The 13,755-nt window shown below is 32.2% G+C and overlaps 2 protein-coding genes and 1 long non-coding RNA gene across 4 annotated transcripts; all 3 read right to left on the bottom strand.

The window, feature by feature from the left end:
• Positions 1–259: 259 nt before the first annotated feature.
• On the bottom strand, positions 260–4,625 carry LOC136781053 (uncharacterized). Of its 2 annotated transcripts, none has more exons than XR_010823861.1 (4): positions 4,018–4,625; positions 1,874–2,737; positions 1,561–1,795; positions 260–1,468 (listed from the first exon to the last, which is right to left on the bottom strand). It is a non-coding gene; the product is annotated as an uncharacterized lncRNA (long non-coding RNA). The 2 variants fall into 2 exon arrangements; XR_010823862.1 differs by having other exon boundaries at positions 4,266–4,625.
• A 722-nt stretch (positions 4,626–5,347) lies between these two features.
• On the bottom strand, positions 5,348–8,751 carry LOC136781036 (sodium-coupled monocarboxylate transporter 1-like). The gene is made up of 9 exons (XM_066739702.1): positions 8,433–8,751; positions 7,863–8,148; positions 7,170–7,515; positions 6,927–7,081; positions 6,642–6,782; positions 6,421–6,529; positions 6,130–6,351; positions 5,564–6,063; positions 5,348–5,486 (listed from the first exon to the last, which is right to left on the bottom strand). The coding sequence occupies exons 2-9, from the start codon at positions 8,075–8,077 to the stop codon at positions 5,369–5,371; spliced, it is 1,806 nt and encodes a 601-aa protein (XP_066595799.1). The 5' UTR covers positions 8,078–8,148; positions 8,433–8,751; the 3' UTR covers positions 5,348–5,368.
• Positions 8,752–9,048: 297 nt separating this feature from the next.
• On the bottom strand, positions 9,049–13,442 carry LOC136781037 (sodium-coupled monocarboxylate transporter 1-like). The gene is made up of 9 exons (XM_066739703.1): positions 12,714–13,442; positions 12,303–12,648; positions 12,063–12,217; positions 11,811–11,951; positions 11,610–11,718; positions 11,279–11,500; positions 10,643–11,142; positions 10,454–10,572; positions 9,049–10,260 (listed from the first exon to the last, which is right to left on the bottom strand). The coding sequence occupies exons 1-8, from the start codon at positions 12,926–12,928 to the stop codon at positions 10,458–10,460; spliced, it is 1,803 nt and encodes a 600-aa protein (XP_066595800.1). The 5' UTR covers positions 12,929–13,442; the 3' UTR covers positions 9,049–10,260; positions 10,454–10,457.
• Between the last annotated feature and the right edge of the window lie 313 nt (positions 13,443–13,755).

Here is a 13,755-nt window from a genome sequence, read left to right as displayed (position 1 = left end):
AGTAATGTTATAAGTACTCAAACTGAATTCAAATAATTTTGCAAAAATTTTTAATTCAGTCAAGTTGGACATTGACCAGCTTCGGTAAAATAAATTAAAGTTTTTTTTTTCCATCTGATTTTTTAATTATAATTATCATAGGAGAACACTTTTATTTTAAAAATATAGCAGTATATTTTTAAGTTATTTTTAGAGTATTGATTTGAGAGGATAGAAATACAATCATTTTCATAAAACATACTCATAAATAAGAAATAATTTATTCAATGTGCTAATACAAAAATAACGTGATATTTACAGCACAAAACCATTATACAATTTTAATAAGATACTTTGACATTTATTTGTTATATTTCAATTTGTTAATTTAATCCATAAACACGCTGAATTTTCAAATCAATATTTTCTTGATCCCAATTTTACGATTTGTTCATATCAGCTTTTGTAAAAATTATTCGATATGTCACACTGATTATTTAGTATAGTACAATATATTATAACGAACAGTAAAGTATCATTTTATTCTTTTTACACGTTTATAACTTTATGTCACAGAAAACGTGCAAGATATTGAAAAGCAATACGGTGTTGCTTACTAATTTTACCTTTAACTTATTACACATTAAGAATTGGCACTTTTGATCCCTCTCAAAATACGTGTAATACATTTTTATATGCATTATATTTAATACTTTCATTAAGAGTAAAGCATTTCTTGTATGGCAAATAGAATTTGGCCCCTTTAATAAATAGCTATTAACATTTTCTTTTTAAATTTCTCCACTTTATCTAATATAATTTTTGTTTAAATCCATCTCGATTCATTTTGTTGTACGTGATTGTCTCGCTAAATTAAATTTTACAAAAGTATCCATGTCAATGAATTTTAAAACAGAAGAAAGAAATTCTTTTATGATTTTTTTTTTCACTATACAATAGATATTCATAAATTGTCTAACATGCACCAATCGGTAACAACAATTGAAAAATCACTGTCATCTGCGAATGTGTAGAGTCCCAGAGCTGCTTTCAGTGGTTTCTTGTACACTCGTAGTGTCCGTATGTGAACGCCCCGTGCGTTGTAAAATTTTTTCTTTCACCTTCACACAAAGGGACAAGTTTTCCCTATGAAGGGCCACCAACTGTTTTAGCTTTGACCTAGCGATAGCAGTTTGACCAGAGATACCATCTAATTCCGCGTCCAATCTCTCCAGTCCACTACTGACATTAGCCAGCATCTCCAAAAGTAAACCATCGTTTCGTTTAAAATCAGAAAAATATTTTTTACTACTCAACATAATTACAACGATGAAAATCGCTAACCCTATAAACCCTAACCAGCTTCGCTGCGTAAACGACATTACTTCTTGAAAAGTCAACAATTTTTTCCAAGTATTTACCTTCATCACCCTCTTGCAGCCTTTTTGCTCTATCCTTCACCTATTTTTTATCCACAGGAAAATTAAATCTGCAAAAGTAGGTTGAAATTTAATTTTCTTTCATAGGAAAAAGCTAAACAATAATTTATATTAAATTTAATTTTGTTATGCATAACATTACCAATTGTTTTCTTCATGGAGTTAATCTCTAAGTAATTTACGTCTCTTCGTACAATGAGATTTGTTCAAATATTTAGTTAAGAATTTCGATATTTCTTTGTCTTTGTTAAATAAAATTTATTTAAGAAACGTCACTGGATAATTCTCTGTTACAGCGAAGTCTTTCTTTTCTAAGAACCCTCTTGCAACACTTCCACTATTCTCCCTCTGTTATTCTATTAATAGCAAAATTAAATCTGCAAAAGTAGAACGAAATTTAATTATCTTTCACAAAAGTAGTTTAATAAATTTAGTATTATTGTTTATAACATTACCAGAGTGAATTTTCTCTCTTCCAGTTAATTCGAGTCATTTACGTCTCTCCATCTGATAGAATTTTTTCAAGTGTTTAATCAAGAAGGTCCAGCAATTATCTTGAAAACTTTTTCTCTTCATTTACATAAAATTGATTCAAGTGACATCACCGTATAATTCTCTATTACAGTGAAATCTTTCTTTATTAAGATAATTGTTCACTAGTCGTCTCAGTACTTTGATCTTTTTTTCCATTAAATATTATATGCTTTGATCCTCTTTCTAGAATTTTTTGGAAAATCTTTTAAAAGTGTCTATTCCTATCAGTAAAGAACCATTTCCGGGGAAAATATCTTTGTTGAAAGAAATGCCGAGTGAGTAGTAACTCGATAACCAATTTCCGGTAGAATCAGATTAAACGACGATTAATTTCAAGCTCGTGGCATTTCCGTTGCTAACTGTTTTCAGTCGAGTCTTTTCAACCTAGTTTCTGATTTCAGCATTTCCAGCTCCTCCCTTCTATCTCTTTTAACGAGTCTGTTATCTCAACAGCTCCAACCCTACATTCATTTACCAAAAGACAAACTTATCAGCGGATGATTTATTCACTTAAAATTTTTTACCAGGTTCAGGTACTTTCAAAAACACACTCGAAACATTTTTGATATCAACTTAATTAATCCAACTAAACACTCAATAGCCAAAGTTTATGACGTGAGAGAATCTGGCTGAAAATTTAGCTTTAATAAGTCTCGTAAATTCCAATCACAGTTTCACGTTAAATATCCAACATATATTGGTGATAAATAAAGTTTTAGCACCTCGTTGAGCACACGTTTCAAAGTTTAATCACAAAGGAGCAATTAGCCTCAATTCGAATACACCTGATGTTGCACCAATAGTGAATTAAAAAATTAATAAAGATCAATTAATTATAGACGAGGACAGGGTTTCAATCACGATAAGGTTAGGTTGGTTAAATTGATATTAGTAATTAGATCAATAGTGAGTTTGCCTTCATCAATGACTTTTCATTTATTCATCATGCACAGGAGGTTTGAAAGGGTGAAGGAATTGGAAACAAATGGAAAACCAACCACGTGTTGGAACAGAACAAGGCTCAGAGAAAGATTTAAGCCAGTGAAATGGATATTTTTCTCTACTGTACGTGGGTTTCCCCTCTGTTCTTTTTCTGACTCCCTGACTTGCTTCTTTTTTTTAATCTATTATTAAAAGCAATGCACGAATCTTTCCTCTTTCCCCACCCTACCCTTACTTTCCTACAAGAATACAATCTCCATCTTCCATATTCTTGCTACAGTGTCGTTCTTCCAGTTATTTTTATATTCCTTTTTTTATATAAATTTCTCTCTTCCTTCAGTTTTCATAACAACAAAAATTTATTTCCTATTATTTTCAAAATTATTGTTAATTGCACTGTTCACACTCATATTCAATAATATCTTGTTAAATTTTAAGGAGTATAGTATAAATAACAAGATAAGAAATTAAAAATTTATTAGACACTATTTTTGTGTTCTTAAAAGAATATGCGACAGTCAAAAGAATTTTGGACTGTACTTTCTTCAACGATAATTAAACATTGAATTGGTAACATAATTTTCTTGGAAGATCACGATCGATGATTCGATTTCTTTACGCAATAAAAGTGCAACACTTTGAGTAACTAGAATATTTCCTTATTTTACTTTTAAAAAATCATTATCACACAAACACTGAATTATCCTAGTTTGACATTTAATTATTCAATCGTTGGATGAAATTCCCAAAGCGTTTTTAGAAGCAAGTACAGAGTTTTTTGAGACTTTTGAATAACAGGAAATAGTGAGAAGAGAGATGAGAGGGTAGTTCAAACGGATGAGGAAAAAAAGAGGTAGAATATTAAAGAAGGTAAACTCTCTGGCTCTTGCTTTTATTTTCAAATGTAAGGATTATCGCGCACAAACGCTGAATTTTCAATTACCCTAATTTGGCAGTTAATTAATTATTCATTCAATAATCGTGAACGAAAATCGCAAATATTCCTTAAAAGCAAAACTATGTTTTTAGATTGAATAAGAAAAAACATTGGGTAGGGATAAGTGTAGCGTGCAAAGGGGTGAAAAGAAAGGTATTGAATAATAAAGAAGGTAAACTCTCTTACTAGCTTATGTTCTTTAATGTGATAATTATCACTCAAACATTAAATTATTCTAGTTTTACAGTTAATTGATTACTCGTTCAATAATTTGCACGATAATTACAAACAGATTTTAGAAGTCTAAATCTTCTTCTCAGATTTTTCAGTAAAATGAAATATTAGATAAAAAAAGGGTAAGGATTAGAAAAAAAGAAACAGACTATAGTAGAAGAAAAACCCTAGATTATATTATTTTTTTTAAATGTAATCACCATCGCACAAACACTACATTTCCCTAACCTATCGATTAATTAATTGCTTGCTCAATTATCTTCCCAAAAAATCCCCAAACAGTCTTGAGAAGTAGAAACTGTGTTTTGAGATTCAATAACCGGAAATAGCAGGTAGTAGTGGGGGTAGTGCAAAGGGTGGAGAGAGAAAAAGAGAGACAGAAGATCGAAGAAAGTAAAATCACTTTGGCGGTGAAAGGGATCGATAGGTTTTATTGTCTGGACGGAGGAAGAGTACCAAACACTATCGAAGCATTTTTCGCGATATTTTCGTCATGTTTACGAATGCTGGACGGGCCCGAGGCGTCCCGACGCCGAGCGTCGCGCGTTTTACTTGTTGATCGCGCCGCGACCCGCTCGAGACTCCGCGGAGGCCCCACGTGTAGGCGCGGTCGACCCCGAAGCTTCCCAGACGCCCCCGCTCACCCTCGGACACCCCCACCACGAAACACCCATCACCCAACACCCCCGATACGAAACACTCACCCCCAGGGCCGTAGCTCTCCTCTCCCATTGCTATACACCACCCGACCTGTAATCGACTTTCACCCCAATTTTTTCCTTCATCAAATTTTAAACTCTTTCAAATTTTCTGCAAAAGCTGGAAATATGATTATATTTTTCTACCAAATATTTGTTACTACATAGAAAAATCTTGCAGTATATATATTAAATTGCTTTAATCAATATTTTGCTAGGATATTTTCAATATTTTATAAAGAAGCTTATTTAAAGGCACGAGGAAGTATATAGGAATTTTAGTGTAATTTTATTAGAAATCTGATTTTAATTAATCTTAATACCAACATACCAGCGCATGCGCTCGTTAATCGATAAGCAACGTAATTTCTGCCTCACCATCCACCAAACCTTATCAGGATAAGGAAAAATATGCTACACAGAATGCGATCATTTAATTACATTTGTTTTATTGTATTGAGGATTTAAAAGGTCATATTATTTTTTGTTATCAGTTTTAGGGAAGAATCTTTTAGATAATGTATATTATATAGTTTAACGTAAGATGATGTTACTTATTTTCTTAATGAATTTTCGCTTTAACGTATTCGTTATAATTTTTATTATCATTTTACATTAACCTTCTCCAATTTATCACTCTCTTGCTTTTCAAACTTATTGACGTAGTTCGACGCTGCAACATCCTTCAAAGGTACTGACCTATATTTTTTTTCTGGTAAGAACCTTTCGAAGAAGTAATAAATTCATTATTACACATATATAGGTACAGGAACTATAAGAGATCGAAAATAACAGTTTACCTTCTCATGCAAGGAGTAATGTGATCAGGATCTACTTGTTCAAGATCGATTTCTCCACAAAAATAACTGGCAATGAGTCCTACTACCACAACAATAGTGGTACCAATAATTGTAAAATGCATAAATGATATCCTAAAAGGGAAGAATGGGTCCTCGTGGAGAGTTGTTGGGTCAGTGCTATTGGTAGTAAACAGGGATATAGTCTCGTTGAGAGGATAAGGACAGCCTTCTATAGAGGTTGGTAACCTTTCACTATGTTTTTTCACATTGTAATATTGTGCACCACCCACGAGGACCATAAGACTAAACAAGGATGTATAACCACCAATGACTGCACCCTTTGCATTTGCCCAGGGCACCATCATCCCAAGAATAAAAAGTCCCACGAGAGGACCATCGGTCACACTCCTCATACTTACTGCAATTTGAAAAATTGTACCCAATTTTTCAACTATGAACACTATAGCAATAGAAATTAATCCCACTATGACCACAATTATCTGTAATATAAGATAATGTTTTTATATTCTTATCGTTTAATAATTATATCGATAGAAAATACTAACTTTCATTATGAATGCAGCTTTCCTTTCATCATCAGGACTGTGTGAAAGCCAATCTTGAAGAAAGTCCTCATAAATTATTCCTGACACAGTATTTAGGCTGGCACTCATTGTAGCCAAAGCTGCACTTACTAGTCCTGCCAGAAATAATCCTGGTAATCCAGGAATATGTCCAGCTACATCCATTACATAATGTGGTAATAATTGATCACTGGCAGATATCAACTGAATTTAAAATATTTGAATGAGTTAAATTTGGAAGAGATATACTAAATAAAAATAATAAATAATTGCCTTAGACTCTAAGGGATCACAATCAGCATATTTTGAATAAATGATCAAACCAGTGAGGATCGATGCAACATTGACTAGTATGAAACCAATGCCAGAGAGAATAATAGCCCTGCATGAAAATTAAAAAAAATATGCTATTGGTAAAAGTTTTGTAATTTAAGAATAATGATCTTATGAGATTTGCTAGTTTGCATTGTGATTTTAGTGCAATCTTATCTTACGTTTTAGCTTGTGCCTCTTTAGGGACAGATAAAAATCTCTGGATGGCTCCTTGATTCACTCCAGTATGACCCAGCCAGTTGAAGGTCGTACTAATAGTGATTCCCCAGAAACTCACTCGAACGAAGGGACTAGGGTCCACACTAATATTCCAAATATTGACTTAGTTAAAACACTTCATTTGATGTTGATTTTATTATTAATAAATTAGTTAAAAATTCCTCAATAGAATTTTAAGTTAAAACTACATGTATGAGAAACGAAGAATATAAAAAAAAATATTTTACTTGAAGAAAACCAGACGACCACCCTCGTCTGATATACGCCAAACTTCAGCCATGCCTCCCACAGATTTTAATCCAAGGTACAAAATAGCAAAGAGACCACCAACTGTTACTGAAAATTGAATGGTGTCTGTCCATACTACAGCCTTCAAGCCTCCCTGAGAAAATAACAAAACATGTGAATTTATAAAGCAAAGTTAAATTATTATTATAAAAGAGGAGATTAAAGAGATTAGGAGTACCCACTATACTTGTATACAGTATGCAAACTGTGCATAGTACTGGAGTGATAAAGTGAAGGTTGAGTTTGGAGACTTGTGAGAATGCCAAGGCTGGAACGTAGACTACAATGGGTATGTATATAAAGAGAGAAAGAACGAAAAGGATGGAGCACAAATTTCTCACAGGCTTGGCAAACCTAAGTTCTAAGTACTCGAAAGTGCTGGTCAATTGGAGCTTGTAAAAAACAGGCAAGAAGAGATAAATCGTTGCCAGACACGTTGCAAGCGATGTAATAACTATTGCTATGTACTGCGAACCATATTCGTAAACTTCAGTTGGAATCCCCAATAGAGTTATACCAGAAACGTGACTGAAATTTTATACAATAATGAGACTACTGGTCTTTATGGAAATATAGAATTTGTTAGATTTATTTGTTAATATTTGCATGATTGATATATAAACAATTTATCAAATTTCTACTAACTGATACAGATTTATTAAAAAATTGGATATGGTTAAATTTTTACTTTTTTTCAGACCAATACATTTTTGAAAAGCTGTATATTGACATAAAGATTTGTATATTAATATTAATCTGTTAGCTGTATTAGTTACTCCAGAGGACCTTTTCACAATATTTCTTTGTAATGTAATAATATTAAAATTTATTTATTTATTTTCAATAATAATATTTTTTAGTAATTTAAAACTGACCTTGCAACGATACTCATTGCAACTGGGAAAGCTCCCATTGTTTTCCCAGCTAACAGATATTCAGTAGTACTGTCCTGTCTGCTGAAGAATCCAAAATAAATACCAATCAGGACACTGACAATTAAAAGTATCACGAAAAGGCTGTAATCCGTCCATCCAAATGTAAAACGACTCAAAATCTCATCAGCAATATCCAAAGTATCGTTTAGGACCATTGTGAAATATTAAACCACTTTTTGTGGCGCGTCTGAGTGTATATATAAATGCGAAGTTGAGGTTTTAAAAACTATAAACAAAAATTTAGGAAGAATTAAATTATTACAATATGTACTATCAAACGTCAATGTTTCAAAGCCAAAGTAAACGTGCAAATAGGTGATTACATGTGCTCTTTTCTGTTAAATGCAATCTACTTATTTGAAATGTAAATAACACTATCAATTCGACTATCTTAAAGTTTGTATATTTTGTTGAACTGGACAAGCTTTACAAATGTCACACATCGTTTAAATATGTAGAAAAAGAACCGTGGCTAATAATAGTTTTTAAATGATAATAAAAAGAAATTACTTTATTGTGCAACTTTCTATTGATGATCGTTTGAAATCTTATTTGTCCAAATATATTTTCTATTATAGTTAAAACCTTGATCAAATGCAAATTGAACAACCTTCTTTATAACTAGTAAATGTAATTTTTTTGAAGAAGTCACTCTATAAATATATTTTTTTTCTCGGAATAAATAAAATCCCTCTTCAAACTCTGATAATAATTTTTGAGCATCAATATTTTGTCTTTCATGTTTTTCTTTCACATATTTCACAATGTAACTAAGTTAAACAGCTTAATTTGTATCTTGAATATAATTCACCGATCTTGTCCAAGTCATGCTCATAGAAATACTGACTGTCATCAAATATTAGAGCTGTTGATATGGGGTGAAGAAGCTTTACACGACGTACAGTAAAATTCCACTTATGGGATGTAATTTATAGTACCTCGATAACGAGCTGTAGCTGCAATCTTTGTTTAATGTTCTGAAAAGTCAATAAGATAGGAAAGGTAAACCGATCAACTGAATAATAAGAATTTGATGAACCTAATTAACAAAACCTAATCATTACCATATTACGATTTGTAATATAAAAATATACATTTATATAATATCATAATATTTTTCTAATGAACACATTCTTGCAAAATATATATCAATAAAGGAAATTAAAATTTAACAATTGTAGTTATGTTTGTATTTTAAAGCTATAATTCGTCGTTTGTTTTTCTTATCACTATACTACAGTATAAACCAGAAGGAAATAGAGATTCTTCAGTAAATCGTATTCTTTCTTCATAGGAATTAATTAGTATAAACCAATCAATCCTTATAAAGAGAAAATACAATTTTTCGACAAGTGATTATAAAAAGATTAGCAGAACTTATACAGTCACTGATGCTACATGACTCAGCTATTTTATATAGAACAACATAAGAAGAGAGAAAACTACAAATTTTCTAAAATCCAACTTATACAATATTATAATTTTTTTCTATGCTATGTTTTGCATATTTAGGCATTTGTTTTCAATTGTTTATTGCACTGGGTATAGACAAATATTCCTTCATATTATCAGTAACAAGATTGTTGATACAATTTTTGAATTAACACTTGCCTTGCACATTGTTATTGCTTCCTCGAAAAAATAGGAAAATTTACATATAATGTTTTTAATTTCTACTCTTCTTTTATTGTAAACACTATTATCGATTTGATATAATTATTACGAGCGTACGATATTAACTGGTGTATGTCTTCAAAAAGGAAAACAAATAAGAAAATGAAGATGATGATTTCTGACCGAACAGTTTTTTATAGTGGAAAATTTTAATTTTACGATTTCATTGCTTTCTCGAAAGAACAAATAAAACTTTTAGAATTTCCACTGTTTAAAAACTGTCACGATTATTATCGATGTGAAGTAATTCTTATGAACGTACGATATTAACTGGTGGATGATGTCGACGATGAAAGCAAATAATAAAAAATTGATGATTATTGATCGAACACGTTTTCCATTGTGGCAATAATGAAAACATAAGATTGATGTGAAAACACACGCAGAGTAAACCTGAGAGATCGTATCTGAAAGCCCTTTAAAGATCCGTGTAATTTACAGATAACGATCAACCATGCATTTCCTTGAAGATGATTACCACTTTAGGCAGTTTAAGATAAACAGTAACAATTTGCTGAAGAAAGATAAAATTCGAGTTGAATTGCTGACTGACAGTAGATGACAAGAATTCTTTCTTCGGGGCAATGCTTCTTCTTTTCCAGTCAGAATTTAACGAGGATTTCAGGTCACATTTCTGAAGAGGGCCATCTCATAACGAACATTCCTGAAAAGTTTACCAGCACTTGCGTACACTAATCGATAAGCAACTCCATTTCTGTTTATGTAGTGTAGACTTTAAAATTTAACATAGATATACAATATTATGTGATAATTTCTTCTTCACTGACATTAGTCAAGTTAACACGTTTCTATACTAATTTACAATACTATATTTATCTGACATAAATCAATCATACCTTATCAGAATTTATTAGTGATAATTACATCACTAGCATTTTTTTCCTTCCCATCTTCAGAAGCAGAAACTGGGAAATCTTTCAGAGGTACTTCCTTATATTTCTTTTCTGGCAAGAACCTGTCAATTGAAATAAACATTTTTGTGTCAGAAAAAAAACAGTGTATTCTTATCTATAACATAGTCTTACCTTCTCATACAAGGAGTAATATGATCAGGGTCCACTTGTTCAAGGTCAACTTCCCCACAAATGTAACTAGCAATGATACCTACTATCACAACAATGGCAGTGCCAATGATGCAGAAGTGCATAAATGATATCCTGAAGAGAAAGAAAGGTTCCTCCAATGGAGTTGAAGGGGATGTAGTAGTGGGTAAAAATAGAGTGGCAGTTTCGTTAAGGGGATAAGGACATCCCTCGATAGATGTTGGTAATCTTCGACTGTGTTTCTTCACATTGTAATATTGTGCACCACCCACAAGAACCAGAAGACTAAATAAGGACGTATAACCACCAATCACTGCACCCTTTGCATTTACCCAGGGCACCATCATCCCAAGAATAAAAAGTCCCACGAGAGGACCATCGGTCACACTCCTCATACTCACTGCAATTTGAAAAACTGTACCCAATTTTTCTACTACGAACACAAGGCCTATCGATATTATTCCCACTATCACCACAATCACCTGTAAAATGTTTTATAGGAATAACGCAAATTTTTATCAAAGAGCTTTATAAAAAAATTGTTACTAATTTATAACTTAATCAACAGATATAAATGTTAGAATAAAATATTTCATTTGTTTTAAAAAAGTTACCAACTTTCATTATAAAGGCAGCTTTCTTTTCTTTATTGGGACTATCTGGTATCAAGTCTTGCAAAAAATCTTCGTATATTATTCCTGACACAGTATTCAGACTGGCACTCATCGTGGCCAAAGCTGCACTTACGAGTCCTGCCAGGAATAATCCTGGTAATCCAGGAATATTTCCAGCAACGTCCATTACATAGTAAGGTAATAGCTGGTCACTTGTAGATATTGCCTAAAATTATTTAAAGTTAATTATTAGTTGCAATATTAATTAATATTAACGCTCTGATAAGATAATTGATAATAATTTTCTTCAGGAGTTAATAAAATGACAGATTTACCTTAGAACGTAGGGGATCACAATCAAAATATTTAGAATAAATTATTAATCCTGTGAGGATGGAAGGGAGTTTCACTAGCACTATACCAATACTGAATATCATAACGGTCCTAAAAGACAATGTGAAACAAAAGAATTCGATATTGTATAAATATAACATCGAGTTTTATCTTTAAGGATCTCTACGATGATCTTATCTTACATCTTTGCTTGTGATTCTTTAGGAACAGATAAGAATCTTTGAACGGTTCCCTGGCTCACCCCAGTGTGGCCCAGCCACATGAAGGTCGTGCTTATAGCGACTCCCCAGAAATTCTGCCGGACGAAAGGACTTGGGTCCATACTGGAATTCCAGATATTATATATTGATCAATGTCCATCTGATATTTTTTTATTAATTAATTTTTCTTTAATATTCGTAAACCAACGAGAGTCCGTTAGTAAAAAATCTTACTTGAAGAATACCAAACGACCCCCTTCATCCGATATACGCCATACTTCACTAAATCCTCCTACAGATTTCAAGCCAAGATATAAAACAGCAAAGATACCACCGATAGTTATTGAAAATTGTATAGTGTCTGTCCATACTACTGCTTTCAAGCCACCCTATATAAGTTGAAATAACACACAATTTTAATGATATAAATTCCTTTATAAAAAAGAGGTGAAAGATTTATGTAGAAACACTCACAATACTAGTGTATAATATGCAAACAGTGCATAATACTGGAGTGATAAAATGAAGGCTGAGTTTGGAGACTTGTGAGAATGCCAAGGCTGGGACGTAAACTACAATGGGGATGTATATAAAGAGGGAAAGAATGAAAAGAATGGAGCACAAATTTCTCACAGGTTTGGCAAACCTAAGTTCCAAGTACTCGAAAGTACTGGTTAATTGGAGCTTGTAGAATACTGGTAGAAATAGATACACGACAGCTATACCGGTTAAAGCTGATGTAAAAATTATTGCTGAGTACTGAGAACCATACTCGTAAACTTCAGTTGGTACTCCCAACAAAGTGATACCAGAGACGTGGCTGAAAAATTAATCGTATATACAAAGCAAACAAAAATTACAATGTTTTTTATAAACATAACTGACCTGGCAATGATGCTCATCGCCACTGGAAATGGTCCCATCGTTTTTCCAGCCAATAAATATTCGGTGGTATTGTCCTGCCTGCTGAAGAATCCAAAATAGATGCCTATCAGGACACTGACAATTAAGAGTATCGCAAACAGGCTGTAATCCGTCCATCCAAATGTAAAACGCTTCAAAATATCATCAGCAACATCCAAAGTCTCGTTCAGAACCATTATTACCAGTTACTTTTAATTAAAAATCACTCAAATTAATTTTTTTCTTAAAAATGTATTCAATATTTATACAGTTTTCCGTCTAAGACTAAGTATATTAAACTTCTTAAGTCAGACATTATTTCCTTGTTTTATAAGATTTGCTTTGATCAGTCTGATATTCAATTCACTTTTATTAATGTCTTGAATACTTTTTTATGTGTGTGTTAAAAATGGCAATCTTCAGCCCGTTTGTTTTAACAATATTTAATACAATTTAATTTTTGTGTGATTTTTCTTCAATTCGTCCTTTATTCAATTGTAATAAGAATTTTAAATAGCAATTGAATTTTCTATATTAAAAGTAAAGAAAATGTCACTAATTAGGATACGTGATTAAACTAGCAGTGAACATAGGTTCTTGTTCTCCAAACCATGCTCTTAGAAGTACTGACTGACAAGAGAAATAAGAATACTTATTCTCTAGGGTGAAGAAATATCAGATGACATGTAGTAAAATTCCACTTATGGGAAGTAATTTACAACACCTATGTAAAGAGGCTACACAGCAGTCTGAATTTAATGGTCTTGAAAGAGAGGCAATAAGATTGCTAAAGTAAACTGATGAAATGGCTAACAAAAACTTGATGAACCTGCTCTTATCAGCTCCACTTGTTATTATCTTACGTCTTTTAATGCAACCACGAACAATTGCATCACTGCATAGATTTGATGATAATTTCATAATAAATTTATAGCTCACATTTTATTGTATTATCATGGAGACATTGCCGTATATCCGACAGGTAGTTGAGGAAAAATTACTATGAGAGGATTCACGTTACTTT

This window comes from Prorops nasuta, unplaced genomic scaffold (genome assembly GCF_024137725.1).
Source record: "Prorops nasuta isolate Cenicafe-Biocafe unplaced genomic scaffold, Cenicafe_Pnas_1.2 PNAS00021, whole genome shotgun sequence".
Lineage (NCBI taxonomy): Eukaryota > Metazoa > Arthropoda > Insecta > Hymenoptera > Bethylidae > Prorops > Prorops nasuta.
The sequence above is the reverse complement of the archived record's forward strand: the minus strand, read 5'-3'. Positions and strand labels throughout refer to the sequence as shown.